The sequence below is a fragment of the Vicugna pacos genome, chromosome 1, assembly GCF_048564905.1.
Source record: "Vicugna pacos chromosome 1, VicPac4, whole genome shotgun sequence".
NCBI lineage: Eukaryota > Metazoa > Chordata > Mammalia > Artiodactyla > Camelidae > Vicugna > Vicugna pacos.
Window position 1 is genome coordinate 11,932,592 of NC_132987.1, and position 26,597 is coordinate 11,959,188.

At 50.4% G+C, this 26,597-nt stretch overlaps 2 protein-coding genes across 12 annotated transcripts in view; one reads left to right on the forward strand and one right to left on the reverse strand.

Moving 5' to 3' along the window:
- The window catches only part of RARB (retinoic acid receptor beta), a 699,713-nt gene extending 681,562 nt beyond the window's left edge, over nt 1-18,151 (forward strand). For all 10 annotated transcript variants that reach the window (XM_072950739.1, XM_072950689.1, XM_072950646.1 and 7 more), the window contains 4 exons: nt 7,312-7,488; nt 13,990-14,194; nt 15,021-15,179; nt 16,692-18,151. In XM_072950739.1, the coding sequence (XP_072806840.1) occupies nt 7,312-7,488; nt 13,990-14,194; nt 15,021-15,179; nt 16,692-16,888 (738 nt within the window). In that variant the 3' untranslated portion in view covers nt 16,889-18,151. The remainder of the gene's footprint in view (nt 1-7,311; nt 7,489-13,989; nt 14,195-15,020; nt 15,180-16,691) is intronic.
- A 49-nt stretch (nt 18,152-18,200) lies between these two features.
- The window catches only part of TOP2B (DNA topoisomerase II beta), a 57,262-nt gene continuing 48,865 nt past the window's right edge, over nt 18,201-26,597 (reverse strand). For both annotated transcript variants that reach the window (XM_072950619.1, XM_072950603.1), the window contains exons 31-36: nt 26,191-26,392; nt 25,132-25,211; nt 23,887-23,997; nt 21,195-21,317; nt 19,676-19,770; nt 18,201-18,693 (exon numbers count right to left, since the gene is read on the reverse strand). In XM_072950619.1, coding sequence (XP_072806720.1) covers nt 18,526-18,693; nt 19,676-19,770; nt 21,195-21,317; nt 23,887-23,997; nt 25,132-25,211; nt 26,191-26,392 — 779 coding nt within the window. In that variant the 3' untranslated portion in view covers nt 18,201-18,525. The remainder of the gene's footprint in view (nt 18,694-19,675; nt 19,771-21,194; nt 21,318-23,886; nt 23,998-25,131; nt 25,212-26,190; nt 26,393-26,597) is intronic.

The window sequence follows — 26,597 nt, forward strand, 5'->3', positions numbered from 1 at the left end:
GCCTGCCCCGGCGCGCAGTGCGCACGCGCACACAGACGCACATGCGCACGGGCAAGCGCACGCAGGTGCACGTGCGCACGGGCAAGCGCACGCGCAAACGCCTTTCCCCGGCACTGGGCCTGTCGGGGACGTGGCGGAGTCGGGCAGCGCACGGTCACCTCCTCCAGGCCAGTCTCTGACAGCCAGTGAGTCGGTTGGGCCTTTCCTCCGGCTCAGCCCTGCGCCTTCACTCTGGAAGCACAGACCAGGCACTTACCACACGCCCGGCCACGTGCGAGGCCCTGCGAGAGGGTGAGTGCGGTGAGAGTGCTGCTCGCAGGGACCCGCAGTCAGGCGAAGAGGACGAGTAAAAACAGGGCGGTGTCAGGGGTTGTGGCGGACACCTGCACAGAGACCAGCGGGGACTGGAGGGCGGGGCTCAGTCTTTCAAAATCACCCCTCCGGCTGGAAGATTTCACCCCGGTGATTGCCCCCTCCCCACCCCGCACCGCCAGGCTTCCGAGAAGAGGGTGGGCGTGGGGGGGCCTGAAAAAGCTCAGGGGAGGCTGACCTTCCCCAGTGCGGTGGGCCCCTGTTCTCCCGGTACTCCGCTAGGAATGGCTTCGCTGAGGCTAGAAATCAAGAGAAAGGGGAAGGAGAGAGGTGGAATCAGAAGGCAGCAGGCCTGCGTTGGCTGGTCTGGATGGCGGTGGAGATGCCATGAGGTACTTTAATTTTTTAAAGTGGGGTTTGCATGTCTTACGTTCACCGATGTATATTCCCAGTGTGAGGCACAGAATAGACACTCAAATATTTGTGGACTGAATGAGTGAGTGTAACTCGAAAGTTGTCCTGGCTTCTTAAGTGGCTCTTGTTGCTTGCCTAAGATGCTATAAATGTACTTTAAAAAAAAAATCCAACTATGGCAGCATTTGCTGGTTTGATGACTGATGTGCTAGAAAAAGAGTAGTTTGAAAGGTCATGAAGAAAAAAGATGAAATGATGATGGCAGGAAAAAAAAAAAGAATGGGGCTTGTGGGCTGGACAGTTGGTGGCACGAGCTCCTAAAGAGCTGGCGCCGGTCTTAGACGGCAGGTCCCCTGGCTGACCTGCCAACACAGGAAGGACCAGGAACCCTGCTTCCCAAACCTCAGCTCGCTTACAAAGCACCTGGCAGTTATTAAAGTGCAGGGTCTGATTCAGCAGGTGTGTGGGGGTGGGGGGTGGTTTCTCACGCGCTCCCAGGCACAGCTGGTGCTGCCGGTCTGCAGACCACACTCTGCAAAACAAAGGCCGCTACGTACTTTGCGTAGCAAGGCCCAGTGCAACCTCTGGGCCCCCGGGCCCTGGTGTCAGGGAGAAGGAGAGAGGCTAGCACGCCCTACCCACCAGACAGTGACGCTGTTGACCTGGCCTGCTGTTGACTCAGTGGACAAGTCCCCCTTGAGCTGGGGGGCACCATCCACCCCAGAGCAGACGTGAGAGTCGGCAGCATAAGGGAGCTTTGATTTTTAACCTGGGAGGTAAAGCAGGCCCAGGGACCACAAGACAGGAGGGTGTTGCTGTGAATCAAGAGCAGGGCTGGTGGAACCAGGTGAACGTTGTTTAAATCCTGCTCAGCCACCAACCAGCCGTACGATTGTATGCAAGCTGCTTCACCTCTCGTCCTCATTTTTGTACTTCAGTCTGTTAGTAATGGAGAGAATGGGCAGTCTGTGATCAGGGGTCTTTGGTATTGTTACCGTCATCATCATCATAGCGAATCCTCATTGAGCATTTACTCTGTAAAGGGGCCGCACTAAGTACTCCCAATACATGAATTCTTTTACTTCTTTTGAGGAATCTGTGAGGTGGCTCTAATGCCCCCACGTCACAAAGGGGTAGATCATTACCTTGTGTCCCACAGCCAACGAGTGGACTTGGACACAGTCTGACTCCAGGGGCACGTCCTTTAACCCTCCCACCATAATGGGTTGCTGTTACCTAGGAATAAATCAGACTTTTTTCTCCAAGAGGCAGAGTAAAAGAAAATCACAGTAGGGAGGGCTTCCTGGAGGTGGAAACTTCTGAGCCAGGTCTTGTGGTGAGAGATAACCTGTGGGGTCATTTGCTGCCTCACCTGGGGCCCCACCCATCTTCCGCGGGGCAGGGGGCTATCTTACTGTGGCCTTGTCAGCCCCCCAGAGCCTGACTTACCTGGTAATCAGGTGAAGTGGCACCCACTCTAGCCTGGGGGTGGGCAGAGCAAACACGAGAATGTATACAATTGCTCCCTCTGAGAACATATGCCCTGGTGTGGCCTGGGACCAAAACACAGGTTCAGGACAGCCCTCCCTCTGTCAGTCAGCAGCCCCAGGGACTCCGCTGGGCCTCTCTGGGCCCTCCCCCACCTTCCTGCCCCCTCTTGGATTCTTGTTTTGCCAAAGATCTGATTCCACCTGCTTCCAGGCCAGTGAGGCTGCCTGCCCGCCTGTCAGGGCCCTGCTGGCATCTGCATCCCTGTGGCTCACACTGCAGGCCAGGACCCTGCCGAGGGCTTTCTATGGCCACTGGGGCAAGCATGGATCCCATGGCAGGGCGGAGGATTGAGGAGTTGACGCTCCTGGGAGCAGTCCCCACCTAATGGCGAAGAGAGGGCACCTCCTGGGTATCCCTGAACAGTCTGGCAATTTCCTTCTCAGGATAAGAGTCCCCTTCTCCATTCCTCTCCCAGTGCTTCCTGGGAGCGCTTTCCAACTAAGCTGCTTATGTTCACATCCTGGTTTCAGGGTGCTTCCAGCCCCAGACAGGGGCTTCCCCAAGAGCCACCAGCACCCCTTCCCATCTCCTGCTCCATCGGTCCCCAAAAACGGCCTGCCGCCCTAAACACTTTGCAGGAACTTTCTGCCCCTCCTTTGATTCTGCAGGGAAAGTGGACATACAAATTCCACCTCTAGGGGGCTGTCGCTGACCGTGGGGTGGCCTGACCCCCTTGCAGATGCCGCTGCCCGTGCACGGAACCCAGGCTGCGCGGACGCAGCCTCTCCTTCGGCTTTTCTCTTTGTCTCTGCTCTCTGTATGCAGTCTAACTCTGTTTTTATTGTAAGCAACTTTCCACCCCTTCTGGAAGTTGGTGTGGATATAAATAAGTAACAGCAGCCATGACACATTCCCCGCAAGCCCGTGGTTACAGATCGAGCATTTTCTATAAGGAGCTTTTCTGAGGGGCAGCTTCCGGCCGCCTTCACCAGGCCGGCAGCCCTGTCAGATGCCTTTGGAGCACGTGGGCAGAGAGGAATGAAGAGGCAGCCAGCTGCCCACCTACAGATCCTCGGAAGAGTAGTTCCTTTTTCTTCCCTAATTAGGGTAGATTTGGGATACTGGTCAGGCCCCAGGAGGCAGCAGAAACGGGAGGGGACAGTGGGACCCCAGTCCCCCAGTCTCTATGCCCGGGCCTGGGCAGGACGGTCACCCAGGCTCAGAGCTGGGATCCCTGGGGAGGCTTCTAACCAGTGACCTTCCTCAAAAACAAGCGGGTGAGGGACACTCCTTGGGGGGCGCAGGGGCTGGGCTACAGCCAGCTCCAGGGATGGTGACTGCCTCCTTAGCGACGGTGGCATTCGGGCTGAGGGCCCCCAGACCTTCAAATCTCGCCTGTGTTGTTTAGGAGCTGCGTGATCTTGGGGCCATCACTTGAGCCCCAGCTGCCTCGAGTGTGTAACGGGATTTGAACAGTTATCCACCGTGGGGCTGCTGGGGAGGTTAAGTGGGGAAAATATTCCAGAGCGCCTTGTGCGGTTTGGGCATGGAGACATGCAAAATGGACAAGTCTCCTCCTGTTGACCATGTATGAACGCCTTGTCATTTCTTAGAGCTACATGCCCAGTCCTGGAAAAGTAACCGTACGTGGGACAATCAGGTGGTCCCAGGAGGCATGGCCACAGCTAGGCCATCTGCTCCCTCTTCTCTCCGTGTGCCGGCCGTTCACCCATCTCGGGCTCCATGGGACACAGGGTGTCCTCGGGATGGGGAGCTATGGAGACGTCGGGAGCCCTTCCTCCACTAGAAAGAGCAACCACCTGCAGGATCCTGCAGCCACCCCACATCCAGCACCTGGAGCAGTGGTCCAGCTTCCACCTTGTGGCTTGGGCCCCAAGGCCACACCCTGCACGCCACCAAGGCCCAGGATTCTGAGAACACCAGGATGTCCAGAGGGGCTGTCCCAGCCCAGGAATCTTGGATGTCGAGGACCAGGAGCACCCCTGAAACGCTGCCTTCAGGAAAATCCTACAGTGTCACCCTTGCTTCTAGCCAGACTCCAGGCCCACAGAGACCCCTGTCCGGGCCCCGGTCCTGTGTCTCCCCTGCTGCCTTGCACTGGCAGAGCAGTTGCCAAGTTGCCTCCTCCCAGCTGTTGAAAGCATCTGGGTCTGAGGACCATGCAACCTGCACTGGGGGCCTCTGGGCCTCGCCCTCTGAGGATGGACAGACAGGCTAGTATGTTCGCATGTTTGTTGACCATAGAGAGATGCTGGCCTGGCATGTCACGCTCTCTTTGTGGCCACGCTGGGTACCTTTCAGCATCTGGAGTCTCCAACCAGGAGACAGGTGTCAACAAACAAACTTCCAGCCGGGATGGAGACTGGGGGCTGCCCAAGATGGCGGGCCTGGTGCTGGAGCTCAAACTGCCTCTCTTCTCTGGGCCTCAGCCTCCACGTTCACCTCCACGGTGGCAGTACACCTGCCGGATGAGGGCGTCGTGAGAATTAGAGGAAGTCGGAGAACAGTGCCTGGCTCCAGGTGAGCCCCAGGGAAGAGGCCGGTCCAAGAGAAACAGCCTGTGGAGATGCGGCACATGGACAGCGGGGACCTTCTACACACACAGCTGGAAGGGACGTCACTTCTCAGCACGGTCGGAGGGCGAGGACTTCAGGCCTGAGCAGGAAGGAGCCAGCCCAGCAGGTGGCCAGGCCCTTTGTTCCTTTCACAAGATGCTGCGGCTCCTCTCTCGCCCAGGAGGACAGGCGGCCCTGATCAAAGCCCTGTGGCGCCTGGAACTGCCGCGAATGGGCTTTAAAGACACTGGGGATGCCACCGCCACCTGTGGGGCTTGTTCCGTCAGAAAGGCAGCAGAGAGCCAAGCTGGCAGGAGGACGGGATCCACTTGTGTGACCAAAACAGCCGTTTAATTGGAGTCCTCGCAGGGTTGGGCTCCACTGCTGCTACGGTGGCCGGGGGGCCCTGCCCCGGCCCTGTGTTCAGCGTTGGGGAGGGTGGGCTGGGCTCCTGCCTGGAGGGGCTGGGGGGGGAGCTGCCTCTGCCCTCGGCTCTCCCAGCAGCCCCCCACCCCGGTTTCTGAAAGCACCACCCCCGTGCTCCCCTACCCGCTTCATCACCGCCCCGACCAGCCGAGCTCTCCACTGGCTGCCCCGGAGGATAATGTATAAGCCATTTTAAACCTCATGCCTATGAGTCCAGCACCCAGTACAATAAAGCTCTGGGTTATTTTGTGTTTTATTAACTGCCCCTTCCCTTCAGTTTGCATAATGGTGAGTTAGATTTACATGCCGTTAAGATGGCCGCGCATTATTTTTAATAGAAGGTGCAGCAGGCCCGGCGCGTGGTGAAGTCACCTCATGCGAGGCTGATGAAGATGTGGCTCGCACGGGCCGCGCCCGCAGTGCCTTCTTTTCCAGATGGATGCTCTGCTGTAAGATGATTTCCTGCTGTCTGCCCCCCTTCCCTGTCATCTTCCCACCAACCTGACAAACCACCGAGTACATTTAATTACAGACCCAGTGGCCACACACCTTGGCCTCGCACTCCACTGGGTGCGCTGTGTCCCCAAGCCCTTGGGGAGGGATGAAGTCACCCCAGGATGCTCGCCCACTTTCTGCAGGGAACACTGCGGGAGGGGCCGGCCAGCACCTTTCTCAGGGCTTCCGTGGCCTCCCTTGTGCAGACTTCCTTTTCCTGCTTTCCTCACCACCCTTAAAAGCACAAGCTCGTTTTACAGGCTCTGCGGCATGTCAGTGAGGGGAGGAGCCCGTGTTGTGGGGTGGGGGTGCCTGGTGTCCACATGTGTCAGGGCCCAGACGCCGGCCTGGGACCCTGCCTGTCCGGTCTGCCTCCAGGGCCGGCAGAGGCCACGGCACAGAGCAGCCTCCTCACAGGTTAGTTGTCCTGAGACATTTTAAACATGCGTAGACTTGGGGAAACTTCATTCACTCATGAATTCATTCAAATGTTTTTGAGCCCCTGCTGTGTGCCAGGCACTGTTCTAGACGCTGAGGACACAGCAATGACAAAGGAGACAAGAAGCAAATGGGAGAGTGGGTTGGGGGCTGAGGGCTGGCAGTGGAGCAGGTCTGGAGTGCGGGGGGGGGCAGGCAGTGCAAGGGTCTGTAGAGTGGGGGCGGGGGGATCAGGCTTGACCAGACTGGAAGGATGGGGAGTGCGTCACGCAGGAGTCTGGGGCCAGAGCAGGCCCGGTGGAGGGGCCGTCAGTGCAGAGACCCAGAGGTAGGGCCATGCTACCTCGTCCAGGGAGAGCAAGGGGCCCTGTGGAGCAGGGGGAGAGTTGGGGAGAGCCAGGGGGACGTGATCAGAGGGCAGGATGGCCTTGCAGGCCATTGAGAGAACATTGCCAGAGTGAGATGAGAAATCGGAGATTTTGATCAGTGCAGTGATTTGCTCAGACTTGTTTGAAAAGGATCCCCTTACTCCTTTGGGAAAAGAGCAAACCGTGAGGAGGCCAGCGTAGAATGAGGGAAAGCCCAGTGGGGGCTGTTCCTATAACCCAGGTAGGAGGTGATGGTGGCTGTGAGTTGGGACCTCATCTCTAAGTCTAGGCGGTTTTTTGGGGGAGAATGTGGACTGCTCAGACCTATACCACCTCAGGCCCTAACTGAACATTAGTCAGAATTCTTCCTGTTGCAGGTGATGGAAACCAAACTCGAATGGACTGGGGTGAAAAATTACATCCTGGTGTGGATCAGGCGTGGCCGGACCTGACCCCTTGGTACCGTCAGGAAGGCTGCCGGTCTGACCCGACGGTGGTCTCGGCTTGCGTCTTAATTGGGTGCATTAATTCATCAGGGTTGCAAAACAGTGAATCCTCCTCCTATCTTTATTTCGTTTATGAGCTGGAGTAATTGCAGAGAGATTTCCTGCATCTGTTACTTGATAACCCAGGGATAAAATTTTGAGCATTTTTAAAAGATGAATCTGAGCTAAAAAGTCAACTCCCTCCGAGGCCTCCGGGTGAAGACTGAGTCGTCAGCCCACTTCAGTTCCCTGACTTCCGCCGGGCTTCCTGGCAGATACCCTGACTGTGTTTCCTCTCCCTGTCAGAATTCCAGTGCTGACCATCGAGTCCGGCTGGACCTGGGCCTCTGGGACAAATTCAGTGAGCTGGCCACCAAGTGCATTATCAAGATCGTGGAGTTTGCTAAGCGTCTGCCAGGCTTCACCGGCTTGACCATCGCAGACCAGATCACCTTGCTGAAGGCCGCCTGCCTGGACATCCTGGTACGTGCCTCCTGCTCGCATGGGTCGGGTGAGCGGGGAGGATGGGATGAGATGCTTTGAGACCACAGGCTCTGCTTCCCAAGCCGCTCTTCCTGCCGCTGGTGGCCGAGGGCTCCCCAGAGCTGGTGTGGGAGTCCTCCGTGGTCCTGGGAAAGGGCCCAGCAGCCCTGCTGTTCTCCCACTGTGGCTTCCAGCGCCCCAGAGGGGTGAGGGCCCCATCGCAGCCCAGCCTCTGCAGACCTCTGCCGGCTGCGTGCCCACCCCTCTCTCCCTGACGTGGCCCTGGCGATGGGGTCATCGTGCTGGCTGGGCTGGCTTCCTTGCACGGGACGTTGGAGGTGGCAGCGGTGTGTCCTGCCTGGGAAGGTGTGTGCTCTTGGGCCTCTGGAGGAAGTGGGAGGGGAGGCTGGCCCCAACGGGTTCATCAGAATGTAGGGAAAGCGGTTAGCTTTTGAGGTATTTTAAAAATAGAGATTTTTCTTTTTCTTACATCTTTCATAGCTTTGGGATAAACAGGTCTGCAAAGCAAGTTCAGTTACCATAATCAGACACCCCACCCGCCCACAGTCCCTCTCAGGAGGAGAGAGGACCCTGTGGGGGGCAGTTGTGCTGGCAGCTTGTCTCTCCACCCGGGAGTCGGGTCTGAGGAGAGTGATAGTGGTTACTCTGCGGCGTACAGGTACCAGGGATCCTGACGGTCTGTGTGATGCGATTTCTTCTCATGAAATCAGAGGGGCTGGGATGAACCTAGGAGCAGGAAGAGTGGGACCTGAGAGCAGCATCCACTTGTCACACCCCCTCGCCCTGTAGCGTTTGCAAACCTCAGCTCATTTGAGCCTCATGCGGCAAAGCGAGGCAGGGATGGAGACCCCACCTGCCTTACGGGAGGAGCTTGAGACCCGGTGAATCAGCTGAGTCCAAACAGTTCAGCTCTGAAGGCGTGAGAGGCCGTGCAGACATGAGGCATTAGAAGCACAAGCAGGGGTGGCGTCGCAGGTGTGGCCCTGGGGACGGAGCTTGCCCGGCCACCAGAGGTTAGATGCAACTTTGGCCCATCAGCCAGGATATTAATGATGAGTTCTTGGAATCATTAACGACCAGGGACAGGTGTTTTGACACTTTCTTCACAAATGCTTAATGTGTGGCGCTGGGTAGGATCTCAGCTAAGCCCCCAGACACCCCGACATGGAGTTCCGTGGTGAGGCGGAATGGCCACAGGGTGGCACGGGCCCTGTGGGACCCTGCCCCCTGCACCGTGTGGAGCCGTCCCAATGCGCCGGCTCCGGCCTCTGCTGGCTTCGTGGTCCCCTCTTGTCTGGTTGCCAGGCGGTGATTTGCAATTCCCTCACCTGCTGCCCTTTGGGAGAGAAGGAGTGAGAAGAGGGATGCTTTGAGGTCGCCCCAGGGTCGGGGGGTCTTGTGTCCACAGCGGCAGGCGCTCAGTGCTCAGGAGCTTAGGTGCCCTGGGGAGCCTCACCAGGCTCCCGCGGCCGCAATCCCACATCCCACACGGACGCCCAAGCCGGCAGCCCTCCTCCCTTCGCTGTGGCCCACGAGCAGCCAGTGCCAGGTGGGTGGTGCAGAGGTGAAGGGGCCAGACTCCTGGGTTCAAACCCAGGTCTGCCCCTCACGAGTAGCAAGAACCTCGGGAGGCTGGGGGCCGTCTCTGAGCCTCACTCACCACCAGTGATGTGGGTGTGAGAGCAGCTCCTCCCCAGTCAGGTTGTGGGGAGAACGCATGGGGATAATGCGCCTGGAGCAGTTAGCTCAGTACCCTTTACTGCCGTCCTCCACCTCCTCCTCCTCCTGCTCCTCCTCTGTTCCTCTCCTTCCTCTTCCTGCTCGTCCTCCTCCTCCCCCTCGTCCTCCTCCCCCTCGTCCTCCTCCCCCTCGTCCTCCTCCCCCTCGTCCTCCTCCCCCTCGTCCTCCTCCCCCTCGTCCTCCTCCTGGCCGGGAGCCCGGAGCGTCTCCGGGAGCTGTCCGTGTACGTGCATGTGGCCCCCCACAGCACACACTGTGCTGCCCAGGACAGTGGCCTCCCGCCTCCTGAAGTGTGGCTGGTGTGAGCGCCGTGCTTGTGCAGGAAATACTCAATTTCAGAGACTTAGCGTTTAATCATGTAAAGTATCTCCTTAATGATTCTTTATGTTGGTTCCATGTTGAAACAGTATTTTGGATCTATTAGGTTAAATTAAATAGATTATTACATTTAATTTCACATATTCCTCCTAACATTTTAAATAACGACTCCCTGAGCCCTGGTTTCAGAGGCAGCGCAGCGAGAAGAGACTTGCGCTCCCAGCACACGCCTCCTCCTCAGGAACAGGAGACTGCGGGCAGGTCCCGTCGGGGCAACGCTGTGTCCCATGAGCGCCCACACGAGGCCCCGTGTGCTGCGGGGGGAGACGGCCGGGCAGAGCTCTGTGCTGCTGTGTCATCACCACCACCCAGCATTCCCGTAGCACAGGAGGATAAATAGGCAAATCGGATCAGGGTCTGCCCCCCAGACTCAAATACTATGAGTACAGAGACTGAGATGGGTGAGCAGCTGGAGCTTTCTCCTTTGCCAAAAACTTAGAAATCCCTGAACTTCCTAAACCCCCTTCAGGGGATTACAAGTTGGGAGAGAGTCGGATGAGGGAATCCATTTCATTAATAAGTGGGTAAATATTCATCAGTCACCTGCTGTGTGGACAACACTGCCCTAGATGGCAAGGAAACGGCAAGGAGCAAGACAGGTGAAGAGCAGTCTCCTTGTAGAAGCGTGTCTTCTGGAGGGCGATGAGTCAGGAGGCTCAGAGCACCAGCCTGCGAGGAGAGTAAAGTAGGGTGCTGGGTGGCATTTGGGAGTACTACACAGAGGTGAAAAAGATCCCTGCTCCCCACGCCAGCACGGGGTATCTCCTGGCCAAGATACGGAGTGAAGAGAAGCCAGACAGTGCTGTGTGACTCCACTGACCTGCAGTTCAGAAACAGGCAGAATGAGGCCATAGGAACAGAGGTCAAAGTGATGGAATGGTGGAGCCTTTGGGAGGAGGTTTGATTGGGAAGGGCCCAGGGAGCCTGTAGGCGCTAGGACTGTTTGTGCCTTGATCTTGGGGAGCTCACGCAGGCCCATGCTTGGGGTACACACAGCTGTGTGTGCACTTGAGGTGGGTGCATGGCCCATGTATGTTGCATTAGTTATCTGCCGCTGCGTTAACAGGCTGCCTCGAAACTTAGCGGCTTGAGATAATATGTGTTATGTCACAGCCCCTTTTGGTCAGGAACTCACAGAGCCAGGTGGTTCTGCCTCTGGGGCGCTCGTGAGGCTTCCTTGAGGATGTCAGCATCCTTTGCTTTGTCAGCAAAGCAGCCTCAGCTGAAGGCCCGACCAGGCTGGACAGGCTGCCCACAGGATGACGCCTCACGTCTGCTGTTGACCGCAGGGCTGGGCTTCTTGCCACAGGGCCTCCCCAGGGGGTTGCGTGAGCATCCTCATGCCACGTCACCTGGCTTCCCCAGAGTAAGAGATGGGAGAGTGGGCGAGGAATGGCCGCCACCCCTCCTCCGGCCTCATCACCAGCTGTCACTTCCCCGCATCCCATCATTGGAGTCAAGGCAGTGGCTCCAGCCACACTTGCAGGGAGGGGAATGAAGCTTTGCTCCTCAGAGTGGGTAGGAGCAAAGAATTTGGAGGCATGTTTGAAAACCACCACACATGTTACACCTCAATTTTTAAACATTTATTTCATATTTCAAAAAAATAGGGGGATGTGATATAAAGTAGTGGTTTTGGGGGAAGTGTGTTCCTTGTGCTCTCTGAGGAGGTGACGTTGAGCTGAGCCCTGACTAGACGAGTCAGGCACATGAAGATCAGTGGACAAGTGTGAAATGCAGAGGGAACAGCACAAAACAGTGCAAAGGCTTTGCTGCAAGGCTCAGAGAGGAAAGCGTGGGGCAGACATTAACAAGCAGGGCGGAGGGGCAGCTGAAGGCGGCGGGGCCGCAGGAAGAGGCCAGAGTCTGTGGGTCTGAAGAGGTCCGGAAACCATTGGTTGGGGGTGTTGGCGAGGGGGAGATGGCTCTGATGACTGTGCCGAGCAGTGGCTCTGGCTGCGGGCCTGGACTGGAGACACGGGATGGTTCCGAGGCCCTGGCCGCAGAGGGGCAGAGGCGGCTTGGGTTGGGGCAGTCACCAAGGGGACAAGCAGAAGTGGACGAGGGGCTCTCCATCTCTGGGTCTCACATACTCAGTCCTTCCCTGGCCCCTGCTCCTCGGCCCCAGCAGGCAGTGGATGGCATTCGGTGTCCTTGAGGGGGACAGGGTTTTCCCTGCCCCGGGGAGGGTCGGTTTTGCCCATGAACGAGCTCTGTGTTGTCGCCTGGCCCCTCCTTTGTGCGCCGGCCCTGCCAGGGCTATTTTTACCCACCTCGTGGGGCCGGCGTGCTCCTCTGTTCAGATAAAACAGCCTCCTTTCAAACAAAGGGCGCTTTATCCTGGAGAAGCACTTGGTGGTTTTCCTGGCATTTGACTTCAGTGTGACAAGATGCAGCTCCTGGGTTTGTGTCCAGAGCGGCCTGGCCCAGCCCGGGGCGACAGGGAGCGGGGCAGGGGCTCCTCCGTCCCGGCCACCCGCCCTCCTCTCTGGATGGCCCGTTTACACTTGGTTTTGGTTTTGAACTTTCTAGGGAGAGAGGCAACAGGACATAGTTCAAATGCTTCATCAGCATCCAAATGCTGTCCAGCTTCTGAGGAGGAAACCCCTTCAGAGTGGAATAGTCTGAAAGCCGTTTCGTGAGCTGCCGTGTGGACCGGGTTTCTCAGTGAGCCGCTGACGGCTCGCAGGCCTGTGGTCGGCCTTCGGCCAGACCGGAGCTGTCCCTCTGTGTTGGGGCTGGGGTGCGCTGACACTCAGCTTCTCCCCTCACGTGTCTTCTGACCAAGAGGACACTGGACTCAGGCTTTCTGTTCCACAGATGCCCTCGCCCCGCAGGGCAGCCCGGTGCTTTCGCCCGAGCCCAGGCTGCGTGTGGGAGCAGGGCCGGCTCCGGGCCGGCTCCAGGCTGGCTTCCCTGAGGGCCCGAGCAAGGACACCGGAGCACGGGATCTTTGCGGGACAACAGCACTGCCTCCTGGTTCGTGAGGGCCAGTGGCTGAGGCTCTTGTGTGCGCACCGCCAAGCAGAGGGGACGGTCTTCCCCACCAGACGTGTCCTGGCCCCAAACCCCCAGCATTTCCCTGACAAGGGGCAGGATTTGACCGAAGTTCTCTTAGTGGCCCTGCTGGGAGCCGGGGGAGGGGGGGCGTCTGTCCCTCCCCCAGGGCCCGCCCTCCTCCCACCGCCCCGCGGTGGCGGGACCGGAAGGCACAGACCCTTCAGTCAGTGTCTGCCTCTGGGCTGACTCCGAGGTGGAGCGCCTTGGAGACAACAGCCCGTCACACATCTGGAAGATGCTCTCAGCTCCCTCGGCCTGCCGGGCTGGTCACCTTTGTCCAGGCGGGATTACTTTCTCGCTGGGGTTGGGTCGAGTGTGGAGACTCGACCGGCGGGAGGCCCTTCCCGGCCGTCGGTGCAGAGCTGGGGTCCCAGGCTGGGGTCCTGGGCGGACAGGAGCCGCGGAGCCCCTCACCGGCGGGGGTGCTGACGGGGCGGCGGGGGGACCACGGGCAGCAGCGGGGCTGCAGACCAAGGGCGTGCCAGGCAGGGTTGGGAGGCTGCGGCACGAGACCCAGGCTGCTTTCCTAGAGCAGTCCCCCCCAGGCTTCTTGGCTCAGCTGAGGTGTCACCTCTTGTCCGTGGATCTGCCCTTGGTTTCCTGCCGGCTGTGCTGTAGTTCCCCTCTTCCACGCCCTGGCGCCCTGCTCATTCCTCTCTTGCCCGGTGGATCGTAGTCCTCTGTGGACCCGTCGAATCAGAGACATCACAAGTCAGGGAGCCTGGCTTGGGAGGAGTCAGATTCAGCCACGTCTTAATTGTGTGACCCTGGGTACACGGCTTAACCTTTCTGAGCCTAATCTGTAAGATGAGAATCCTGTTGGCCCCACCGAGTTATTGGGAAGGCGAATGGAGAGCATGTGAACACTCAGTATACACTGGACATTTAATAAATGGTAAATATTGGTCTTTCTTTTTTGTAGACTGTAAACTCTTAAAAAAAAAAAAAGGATAGAATCTTTTTCCTCTTTTTCTCCCCAGCACCTGGCACAGTGCCTGGGACATAAGTAGGTACTCAGTAAATGTTTATTTGAGTCAGATGAATTACTTTTAGTATAAACAGATACTTCTCAAAATTTCTTGCATCCTATTTATTATTCCCTAAATAGCTTTAGCCCGGGTTTTGACTTCTGTGGTCTTTTGAAGGAAGAGCTGGGGGACATTCACATCAAAGAGGGGCGAGTGGCTCCTGTGCTGCAGGAGCTCCCCGGAAATCTCCACGTGATCTCCTGCCCTGATCTCATGGAGGCTGTCAGGGCAGGCTCGCTCTGATGCCCCATCAGACGTGGTTGTCTTCTTCCAGATTCTCAGAATCTGCACCAGGTACACCCCAGAACAAGACACCATGACATTTTCGGATGGCCTGACCCTGAATCGAACCCAGATGCACAACGCCGGCTTCGGCCCTCTGACCGACCTCGTGTTCACCTTCGCCAGCCAGCTCCTGCCTCTGGAGATGGATGACACTGAGACAGGCCTTCTCAGCGCCATCTGCTTGATCTGTGGAGGTACCTAGCACCCAGAAAACCCTCACGAGATTCCCTGAAGAACAGCTCACACTTGTAATTTATGGGAAATTCCTCATCTCCAGTTTGGAGTTCTTTTGCATGGAAAAAGACATGTGAACAAAGCCAGGCATGCATGCTTAGAGTTTGTTGCATTCTTCAATATTTTTTATAAAATTAAAGGTATTCGGGGTCTTTCTGTTCTGCAAAACCAAAATGTTATTTCTCCAGTTGCCACAGGTATTTTTTGTTAAGGTAGGATCAGATTGTTGTTAAATAAATTGCCTAGGGACATTTTAAGGAAGCACCAAGGAACTTGCCTGTGCTGTTTGCTACTTTAGTGGCTGGGACTACAAGTCTTTGTGCTGGCCCCATACCAACTTTTGGAAGACTGGGATAAACAGGGCTTTCTCCTCTGTAGTGACCCCTGCTGGCTCAGGGGAGGCTGAATCGTAAGTGATTAGAGTAACCAGCTTTAATTAGGGGACCGATTCACCTTGCCTTTTTAACCATCCTGCTCAAGGTTTCCTTTAATTCAGTTCAGTAGTGACACCTCCTGGTCATGAGAAGTAATTCTCTGCTGGGGACGAAAGCAACCAGCCATCAAAATGTGGTTTTGATCAACAAGGACAATCATTTTCAAGTATCATTGCCTGAAGCAGTTGCAGTGTCCTCAGATTTGTTTATGTGATTGAATCATCAAATTAATAACGTTATGACACAGCGGAAGCAGGAAGAGAGGAAATGGGCGGAAATTCTCTAGCCTGCAAAGTGCGTAACTCTTTCTGTCCTGATACTGATTGCTTAATGCTTCATTCCTGGTATCTAGACCGCCAGGACCTTGAGGAACCAACAAAAGTCGATAAGCTACAAGAACCATTGCTGGAAGCACTAAAAATTTATATCAGAAAGAGACGACCCAGCAAGCCTCACATGTTTCCAAAGATCTTAATGAAAATCACGGATCTCCGCAGCATCAGTGCTAAAGGTACGTCCCTGTCCGCCGTGCTCGCCCGCCAGGTGGGCTCAGTCCCCACCACGTTGCACTGCTTTTTTCAAACCCCGTGTTTTAATTCAGGATGTTTGATAAGACTGCTCTTTTACTATTTTGGAATTCATTTCTCATTGAAATCAAAAGGAATGAAAATAGTACCTACCCTTAAAAAAAAGAAAAACTCAAATCTTACCCTACCCCAGTGATCTTAACAGATTATAGAGCTTTAAAATTCAGATGACTTAAGCGAGTGATTAGAAAAACTGTGTCCAAGAGAACGCACAACATGGCAGGCTTCTCAGTGCCCTAGTTTTCCACACATTCCGTTTCATTCCAGCTTTCCACGCTTGCTCTGGTTTGTGTAGACATGATCCCAGTTTTCCCTGAGCAGCCGAACCTCAAGAACGACGAGCGGCGCCTAGGCCGTCCCGGGGCGCGTGGCCCTGTCCCTCAGCCTGGCCGAGGCGCCCGCGCCCAGGCAGGGGCACCTCTGCACGCCCCTGGGCAGAGACGCTCTCGCCTTCTGGAGAGGTGAAACTGTTCCCGCCTAGCGATTTCCAGGCTACAGGCACCTGGAGCAGTTACAGAAGTGCCTGGAGCCCCGTGACAGCTGCATGTTGGAGCGGGGTTTCCCCACCAGCGAGGAAGCTCGGCAGCCGCCCCGGGCACCAGGCCGCCTGCTTGTCGCTCCCCTTGCCGCCTGGCGCACTCTGTCCCTGAAGACCCTGGTGAGCCAAGGAACAAACTCCATTTCAGAAAGTGCTTAGAAGCACCATAAACCTGCTTGACAGGGAGTTTCAATTCTTGAGCTCCTCCTTAGAGGTTCCTTAAGTGAGACACCGAGTTCAGCCCTGGCGTGGAACTCAGTGTAGAAGAAACCAGTGCTTGACCACTGTAATGATGACGTCTTTGATTTTAAAACAGTGAGGTCGTGGACGAACGCTGCCGCTCCCTGTATCTGTAACGCGCGTCGTCCACGAGCACTCGGGGCGCTCAAGCACCTGAAATGTGGCCGATGCAACTGAGACACTGGTTTCCTAATTGTATTTAACTTAACGGATCTAAGTTTGAGCAGCCACACATAACTAGCGGCTGCCCTGTGGGGCAGTGCACTGCTCTGTCGCTGACCATCACCACACACTTACTACTCAAGTCACTTCCTCCGTTTGTGGGTCACTGGAACCCTCTCAGCGGGCTCATTTCCAAGATACACTGTTTTTGGTCTTTTATCAGGAACTTCTTTGTAAATTATGTCAAGTAGATATATACTGATACTGCTTTCTAGCACCGACTGAGGCAGAGAATGATCAAATGTAAGCATGTCATCACGTCGCTGCTGCTTTTTCTACAGATAAAGTGGAAACGTGTTCATGCTGTGAGATTAGGGTGGCCTCCGGGCGGCACTGGGAGCACCGTTCTCCCCCTTGTTAAAGGACACGAAAGTTGACCCCAGTGTTCACCCTAACTCCTTATCTCTACCAGATTTCTATTATCTCTTTTTAAAAGGTGCAGAACGTGTAATTACCTTGAAAATGGAAATCCCTGGATCGATGCCACCTCTCATTCAGGAAATGCTGGAGAATTCTGAAGGACATGAACCCTTGACCCCCAGTTCAAGTGGGAACACGGCAGAGCACAGTCCCAGCGTCTCACCCAGCTCAGTGGACAACAGCGGTGCCAGTCAGTCACCACTGGTGCAATAGGACACTCAGCTACTTCAGACATTCCCCAGTACCTTCACATCGGGATTTAAAATGCAAGAAAAAACATTTTTACTGCTGCTTAGTTTTTGGACTGAAAATATATCGAAACTCAAGAAGGACCAAGAAGTTTTCATATGTATCAGTATATACCCCTCACTGTCTAACTTACCTAGAAATACAAACTTTTTAAATTCTAAAAATCAGCCATTTCATGCAACCCAAAACTAGTTACAAGCTTCTGTTCTCCTCTCTGAACACTCAAGATTGCATGGCAAAGACCCAGTCAAAACGATTTACCCCTGGTTAAGTTTCTGAAGACTCTGTACATACAGAAGTTGGCTCTGTTCTCTCTCTCCTGTATGTCTGGTGCTCTCCTGTCTTGCTTACTCCCCGTAACTGAGACGCCAAGGTTATGAAACCGATTACTGTACACGTCCATTAAGACAGGTTCAAAAAGATAACCGTCTTGCTTTCACAGAATAATCAAGACCTCGAGGCAAGGAGACGGGACTGTTGTGCAGTGTGACAAGGTAAGGCTAAAGACGCTCTAATTTAGTTAGTGTAGAGGCTTGTCCTTGCTCTTTCTGATGCTCTCAGACTGCATCTTTTTATTTCTTGTTGCCCAGTAAAAGTACACAAATGCGCTGCACTAGCAGAAGAGAATTCTGTATCAGTGTAACTGCCAGTTCAGTTAATCAAATGTCATTTGTTCAATTAATGTCACTTTAAATTAAAAGTGGTTTATTACTTGTTTAATGACATAACTACACAATTTTTTAAAAAAAAGATCCCTTTTTACAGTAATGATAGCCTCCAAGGCAGAAACACTTTTCAGTGTTAATAAGTTGTTGTTTACCTGTTCACAAGCCATTAGGGCGGTGTCACAGGCTCACTGACAGGCTGGGCCGCCACCTGCACCGTGGGGCTCGCGTAGCCTTGCGGATTCCTGCTTGATACTGGTTTGTTTTATTTTCCATTAACTCCCAAAGACATGGGCAGAGACTCTGCGTCCTCTGGCCTTGTTCAATCACTATGAAGCAGAGTGGAAGCTGGGGTAGAGTGGTTAACAGATACCAGTGTCAGTTTCTTAGTTCTCATTTAAGCACTAGTGGGATTTTTTTTTTGATATATTAGCAAGTCTGTGATGTACTTTCACTGGCTGTTTGTACATTGAGATTGTTTAACAATGCTTTCTATGTTCATATACTGTTTACCTTTTTCCATGGAGTCTCCTGGCAAAGAATAAAATATATTTATTTTAAAGGTGTATGGGAGCTTTTACTACTGTCATCGTGAGTAAAGAGACAGAAAACACAGTTCCATTTTTAATGTTTAAATTTCATTTCAAAAAGCAGGTCTGTAGTCTGCAATCATGACAATTAAAATCTGTGCTAATGCACAACAGTCTATAACAGTTCTACAAGCCAATCGGACAGTACATGACAGTTCAATGAGTAAAAAAGAGCATAAAACTGTATGTGTAAGAACAAAATGTTAAAAGGCCTACCACAATAATAAAAAACCATCAATTACATTATCACATTAAAATAAGCCAGATGTACAAAAGTCTGAGACAGAAAAGACAAAAGGACAACACAAGTTATCTGTTGAAAAATGTTTCTGTGCTCTTTGGGCACTTAATTAAACATTGCAAAATCAACATCATCTTCTTCGTCAGAGTCTGCGAAGTATTTTACTTCTTTCCTAGCCCGCCCGCTGCGTGGCAGAGAGGGGGGTTCAGAAGTGAAGTCTGATGGGAAGAGGTCCACATCTGAATCCTGATCAAAAGATGTTTTCTTCGGTTTCTAGACATTTTTTTAAAAAAGAGAGACTTAAAACCCCGAAGTTTTTTAAAAGGTTGAAAAAAAAAAAGACTAGTATTAAAAAGATGTATTCCTTACACTTATATTTATTTGGGAAATATTGCAAATAATGGTTCTCTTAAAATCAGAATTGTAATGCTAACTTAAGTGTACGGCCAGTTACCACATCACTTTTATGAAGGGAAAAGTAGGATTAGGTATAGTTTGTCACCTTGGTGATCTCGCAGTACTTAGCCACATTACTTCATTCTTTCTGAACTTACATGTTACCCAGCAAACATGCACAATGCACAGATTAGTAAAAATTCAAGTTGTCTTATTGGTAAGTACCTATCAATCAGGCCATGAGAGGAAAACAGGACTTGTGCACAGAACGCAGTGCACAATGTAAGTGTTTACAAAAATGCAGAGGAGAGCCACCAGGATGGACCAGAGTCACAGCAGACAACGGGATGGGAAAGGTCAGTGCGGAGAGCACCGCACAGCTCAGCTCATCCCTGTTTGTTTTTAAGTTTTAATAGGACAGAGAGAGACGAGGGAGTCATTTGATGTTATTAATTTACCTAAAAGAGACTCTACTTCTGGTGAAGGGTCAGACTAATTGGGATAATTAGCCACAGTCAAATGAATTCAAGTTAAGAAAAATCAAATTAGTTCTGGTCATATGAATCCACATTAAAAAGAAATAGCCTTCATTTGTTCTGAAAATTCGTATTTCAGACAGGGAGCGTGCAGCTCGTGCTCACCGGCGGAAGGGGGACACTCTCAGGCTAGCTTGTGCCACACTGTCACCTGAGAGACAGTCCCGCTTATCTGCACTTTACACCTGGGTGATATCTAACCATATAAAAGCCCCCGTGGGTAAGAGCCGCTCTGCTGAGATCTGCTACAAGACATAGTTTACTGAACTCAGCCACTTACATATATCATCTTAAAACTGCATTAAAAAGATGGTCCTGATTACCTTGCTTGGTGGTTTGGAAGTTCTCCTGCCAGGGTTATAATCACCTTCATTTTCAGAGCCAGATGCCTTCCTTTTCTTTGCCCCTCGGCCTTTACCTTAAAATGATACAAAGGGTTTGTTATCCCAAGGTTAAGTGCAATATAGAAGATAAATACAGAACATTATCCTTCCCTTTTCTGGCATGCCCAGTTAGTACTGCACTCCTGATCTCTTCCCCTGGTTGATGCAGAAACAATTCTGCAGCATTCTGTCAGGTCTGGGGTTGACATGACTAAAGAGTACTTCACAAATACACTTAAACTAGTCAGAAGGTCCTGGTGACAAATTTTAATGACCAAGCCCCTAATGTATGAAAGAAAACATTTGCATTTTGCACATACAGTCCTTGGCCTGAAAAGAAAATCTCTTAGAAGAGTATATTTTAAATTGTATGTGATGAAAAAAATTGGTTTCTAATTTGTCACAGGCCAATACTTACCAACTGCATTTTAACAACCATTTTAAGTAGCACAATCTTAAACTGAATCCCCCAAGATTAACCATGAGATAATCTGTCAAATCCATATTCCTTCCCAGACTAGATTCATGCAGCCTATGTTTTCATCTAACCTCTCATTCTCATCATTGGATGAGGTGGGGAGGGAAGGTGACCAAATGTTCTCGATCCTTTGATGATGCCAGTAAAAGAGAAAATGGAGCTAAACTGCAATTCTACATGTCTTAAAGTTCCTGAAGAGCTATGACTGACTAGGCTGCACACACAGCAGGACACGCGAGCCTAAGGGGTCTTGGGATGTCACATTTCATCAAATGAATCCATGGCACTAGCGAATTCATAAAGGTTTCAAACTGTGGGTCCCTAAGTACTGACCTCCCCAGCCACTGTGCCCCTTTTCTGCCCCCTCTTGTCCCTTGTTTCCATGTGGTTCTGTCTCCTTACCCTGCCCACCACTTCAGTAAACACACTGATGACAGTATCTGTCAGTTGGATGAAAGACTGAGCAGCTACCCTTAGAGAAAATCATGTCTTACATATTTTTTAAGCATCTTTAAGGACTTTTTAAGATTCTGAAGGTAAAGAGGAGAGAGCAGGGAGAAGCACTGGTGCCTGCGCCCTTGTCGGGCCCTGGATTTCATTTCATTTCCTAGATGAGTTTGAAAAGCTCTAGCCTAAGAGTCCTCGCTCCAACCTAGCCCACCGAGGCCACGCTTTAGTGAGGAGCCCTCACCTGCCTTCTTAATAACCACTTCCACTAGGTCCACGCAGGGGACCTCCAATCTTCGGCACGCAAGTCACTTATCTGACCTCCTTGTAATTTCTCAATTTCCTGATTTGTAAAACAAAGTGACTGGACTAAACTGCTGTACTTCCTTTGGACTCTAATTCACCACTGGTTCTTAAACACATTGCTTACTGAGCAGTGAAGCAATTTAAAATACCCTTCTAAATTCACGGAGCAGAAGACACGGTGTTCTGCACCTGGAACACGCTGGAGAGTTACATGAAGACAGCCCTCACCTCTCGGCGCCGCGGTCTTCTTTGGAATGCCGAACTCGGAGTCCGAATCAGAGTTCACAGTCTCTGCCTTCTTCTGCTTGGGAGTTCTCTTGGGCTTAGGGGTTGTATCTAAAGACGGTTTTCCTATTAAGCAAATTTCCATTTCACAGATCAGCGTAATATACTTACCAACAGCACGAGCTGAAGCGAGCCGTGTAACGAGGGGATTTCCTACTGCTGATGTGAAACTGAGAAGCCTTCAACAATACAATGATTTCTTTCCACTTAGTGCCAGTGTGAAGGGAAACAACAGCTCACAGATGAGAAAATGCTTCTTACGTAATAATGCATAAACTGCCTTCTGATGATGCAAGTGAGCTATTTTAAACAAGGGCCATTCACATGAACTAAGCAGGAACTTTCAAAAAGCAGCAGTAAAAATACAGGATCGCCATGACCCAAAGTAACACGTCTGACATACTAATTATAACCCAAGTATAACTACATGTTAGATTCTAACTTTTACAAGGTTTCAGAGAAAAAAAAATTGATGGAACCCCCAAACACCATGAATAGGAACTGATTCACTTCCATTCAAAAGTTGAAATCCAGACTTGGCACTTTTATGTGAAAAGAAATAGGAAAATTCTAGGCAAGCAGATGATGGACCCAAAGACCTTTATTTTGATGAATTTTGTTTTAAAGATCTCGCGTCATTTATAGTTTATGAAAATTGATAAAGCAGTCTTTTCTTGTGTGATTAGTAAAACCTAATTTTAAAAAAAAGAAGTATTGAATTAATCAGATTTTTCTATTAAAAAAACCCACGCTAATTCTCTGGAAAGGTATTCCCAGTCCCAGCCCGCGGTGCTAGAGGCGAGCCCCTCACCAGAACAGCAGGAGGGGCCCACGGGCTCGTGGCTGTGGTTTGCGGCTCCTCCCTCCGAGCCCCCCTGACTAAATGCTCCACAGGAGCCACAAGGCAGCTCCGAGCAGTGCGGGCCTGACACAGCAGGGTGTTCAGGGATCACCTTGTTTCTTGGGAAGACTTTCCAGGCTTGTAGTATTAGGTGGCACTTGCTGTGCTATTGAGCAAATGTAGGTCAGATATCTGAGTACTATGAGCTGCCTTTTTGCTGTAAACTACTGGAGAATTTTAGTAAGTTATAAAATTTATATAATTTGGAATTAACATAAATGATCCCACAGAGGCCATGAGGCATCCTCTCCCTGAAATGGTATTTTGTGGGAACTGTGTTTTTGGAGGAGGCTAGGGGAAGAGCTGAGGGCTTGCTGGGGTCCCTGAAATCACACCACACAGATGTCACCCGTTCAGCTGACAAAAGGCTAGTCCAGCTACTGGCAGAAGAACCAAACAGGACAGGCGCTGTGGTGCGCCAGCCTTTTAGCCAGTGCTCACCCCTACTGCATCAGGTTAAACAGAGTCCACAGCTTGATGAAGGAAACAGGTTGATATGTTCAAGGAATGATACGGCTCCTAAGTTTTCAGGATGGTTATAAGATGCTCATATCAAGATGATAGAAAAAAAAGATGCATAAAAGGAAATTATAAGGCCTGTGTCAATTTCAGTTTCCTAGAAGACGACCCCCCCTGATCCCAACACAAAGACTAGAGTTATGAGCTATCTGTTTGGGGAGTGAAGGAAAGAGAGTCTAAGAGGGAGTCGATGAAGAGAGGGCAGCCAGTCATGGGTAGGTTAGCAAGCCATCACTCTGGAATCTTAACCACTCGAGGAGTGTCTGAGAGCTGGTATAAAACACCGATCCCAGAGGCAGCTAACCTGAGGGGCGAGAACCCCGAGCTATGTGTAGGCCGGCTTTCCTCAACCCCTGGTAAATGTGGCGGGGGTGGGGAAATGGTGATATTCCAGCCCAGCAACAAAGAGAAAGTCCTCAGGCAAAGAAACACATACAATGGCCAACATGCACTGCCGAGGCTAGGGCAAGGGGACGGGTGGGGCACCCAGTGCCTTCGCTAGAGAGGCTCCTGCAGCCAGCCAACGTCTCAGCACGGTCCTCGCGTGCTCAAAGAAGCAGGGACCTTTACTGTTGTCCCGCCACATCTAATACGTGTGTGTGCAACGGCGCCGTCTGCTGTGCCTTTTCAAGACCTTGCGTACTGTTTCTTCACTTGCTGGGTAAGTAGTGATTATCTTTTAAACACAAAGCACTAATACTGACTTCCTTCAAAACCACCAAGGTATGCACCTTAGTTCCAGTAACAGATTCATGAGTAAACTCAAATCAACTTATTCAAAAGCAATCTGAGGTTATGGAAAAGAAAGAAGCTACATGACTCACAAAGATAAAGAGGACCCACTGAGCTGACCCATCTCCACAGGAGGAGTTAAGGCACGGCCTACACAGGTAACACAACCAGCGACCGGGACAAGCTTTCAATCTCCTGCACAACCCAGCAACTAGCGGAGAGCTTTACTAGGAAGCCGCCTTCAGGTATCAATGCGTGGGATTAGTTCATAATCACAACAGCTTTAAAATGAGGTCTTACTAATAATTACCTCACATGGTTAGAAAACAAGAGGGATTTTCCTTACACACATTTATACTTTATAACTATTTTCTATTGAATTCCTAGTGCAAATAGGTTCAAACTGCATTACATTTCCTTTAACATCAACTGTCTCTATATGGTTTATGCAAGCGCTTAACAAAATCAAGTATGCATACATACCCTTTTTAGCAGCTACTGTTTTACTTGGAACTTTTTCTGTTTGTTTCAGACCAAACGATGGTGAAAAAACAGAAGCAGAATCTTCTTCATTACTGTCAAATTTAGCTGAATCTAAAAATTACAAAGCTTTTTTTCAGTACAGAGATTCTATAAGGACCACTTAGTTAAACTTTTGATTCTTTTTACTGATGACATCTCTTTAGCTACATAATAGATCACATAAGTTTCTATTTTGTGATCATATAACCCACAACATACAAAGAGCTGAAATTAAAAAATGTTATATTTCAAAAGTGCATAGAAAACATAAGAGTAATAAAAATTCTTAATAGTCCCAAATGCTAGTCATTTAAAACATAACCAATTCAAAACCACTGATGATTTACTTTAAAATGAGGTATTAAAACGTTCTCACTGATTACTTCACTGTCTACACATCCAATTTACCATCTGAAGAGTATCAGTAATTATGTTCATCAATGTTACATCATTAAAGATTAGTTTAAAAGGCATGCAGGCTTACCTTCAGTTTACTTTTACACTCAGTTAATCAATCAATTCGTCCCTCCTTTCTTTCCCCTCAAACCGAAACAGGGACTCTTAAAATGGCAACTTGGATGTAAGTGATAGTTTTATACAGCTGTTCTGACATGCATTCAAAGGTGCAGATATGTACACATGTAAATATCTACACACATAGACTATGTACCACATCTAAGTCTGTCTACCTACATGTATGTCGTGTATTAAAAAAATGAAGACCAGTGACTCAAATCTAACTAGGTGGTTTTAACCTTAAAAATTCCACACACACAAATACAGGCAATAAGAAACTATACATACGGATTAAATCTGCTTCTATGAAGATTTTGGTCTTCAGGTACTAGGGTTCAGTAAAACAAATGTGCATACTGTGCACTCATAGCTTTAAACAACCTGACATATACCCATTCACATTGCCATGAACATTAAATTTCTGTCTTTCAGAATTTTTGTCTATATTTTTTTCTCTCAAAACACTGCATTCACACCCCCCCCAACACACACATACGGGTTAGCACCTGCCTACCCACCTAAACACTTCCGTAATGCTGATTTGACCAATTAGTTAGGAGTCACCTCAGGAAAACTAAATAAACCTTATTACATTGAAGAAAATGTAAAAAGAAGGTATGTTTTATACACATAAAAACATCCACAGCAGTAATACAGTAAGTAACCAATAAAAAGACTAAATGAGCATACCATCTTCTGACTTCTGAGAGTATGAAGGAAATGAGAAAAGACTCCCAAAATCCTGACTTTTCTTGTCGTGGGAAGACTTTCTATTAGAAAGAAAAAAAGTAAACACCACAATGTAATTTAAATGTCTGGTTTGACCCTTAATAAGATACATGTAACACGTACCGCAGGATTATCATTACGGAACAAAATTTTAATTTTCTCATTTGTTTCTCTTCGTTAAAGACAGGGCAACTAAACTCCCTTCTCCTGTTTCCTCTTTCGTAAGCATAAGTGTGCATACATACACCCAGAGACAACAGACAAACCAATGATTAACACAAAAGCAAAGGTTTAAAGCTATTCAAACTATCACTAAATTTTATGGTTGATAAAACCATTCCAGAATTTAACATCAATAAATTACTGGCAAAAAATCTAAGGAGGAAGTCAGAATCTCCATCAGATTAGGCAATGATCTGACTTCTGATACTAGACTGCATGTAGTAAGTTACTTCTTTATAAAAGGTGGTCAAATACTTCCTTAAAAATTTGAAATAGTTCACAAACTTCACATCCTACATGTTAAAGTGTTCACACTCACTGGAGGCAAGAAAAGTCAGTCAATACCAAAGCTAGGGAAGAAAATTAATCCTCCCAATTCTAAAGATTTAATAACTTTTCTCAGAACCAGAAGTTGTCAAACTACATCCCATATGCCTGCTGCCTAATTTTGTAAATAAAACCCTACCGGAGCACAGCCACACCTGCTCCCTTACACGTTATTTACGGATGCTCTCTTGCTACAGCAGCAGCACTGAGTAGTTGCGACAGAGACCATATGGCCTCAAAGCCTAAAATATTGACTATCAAGCCCTTTACGGAAAAAAATTTGCCAGTGCAGGCTCTGAACTATAGCGACAGTTACGTAAACAGCTGCAACGTTAACGAGATTTATTCCGTCACGAGGAGGGCCTTACCTAGAAGAACAACAATTTCCTAGAGCTTACTGTAAGGTTTCTGACAGATGCCTGGACGACCACCTGCACCACAGAACTGAACAGCAGTTGCTTCATTACTTACTCCGGAGTAGCTTTCGATTTGCCTGGTGAAAATGTATATTCATCTTTATCAAGGCCATCTGAAGGAACAAATTCATCTTCTCCATCATTTGCTATGGGAGATGCTTTAACTTTCAATTCCTCTAAATCATTATTGTCATCATCATCATCAGCATCATCATCCTCTTCTTCTGAGAAATCAAACGTGTACTTAGGCCTTTCAGCTAGGAGAGAAAGAAAATGAACGTTAAACTCACACCCAGCTTTATCAACATGATATGCTATTCCAAATAATTTATTTGAAAAATATTCCAGCTGTCTCTAAAAATGTACAAGGAAAAAAGAAAGACAAGCATTTAGAGAATAAAAGTCAACAGCTTTGGCCTCAGTTATTCTGACGGTGCTGACATCTATCTTACACATCCCCGG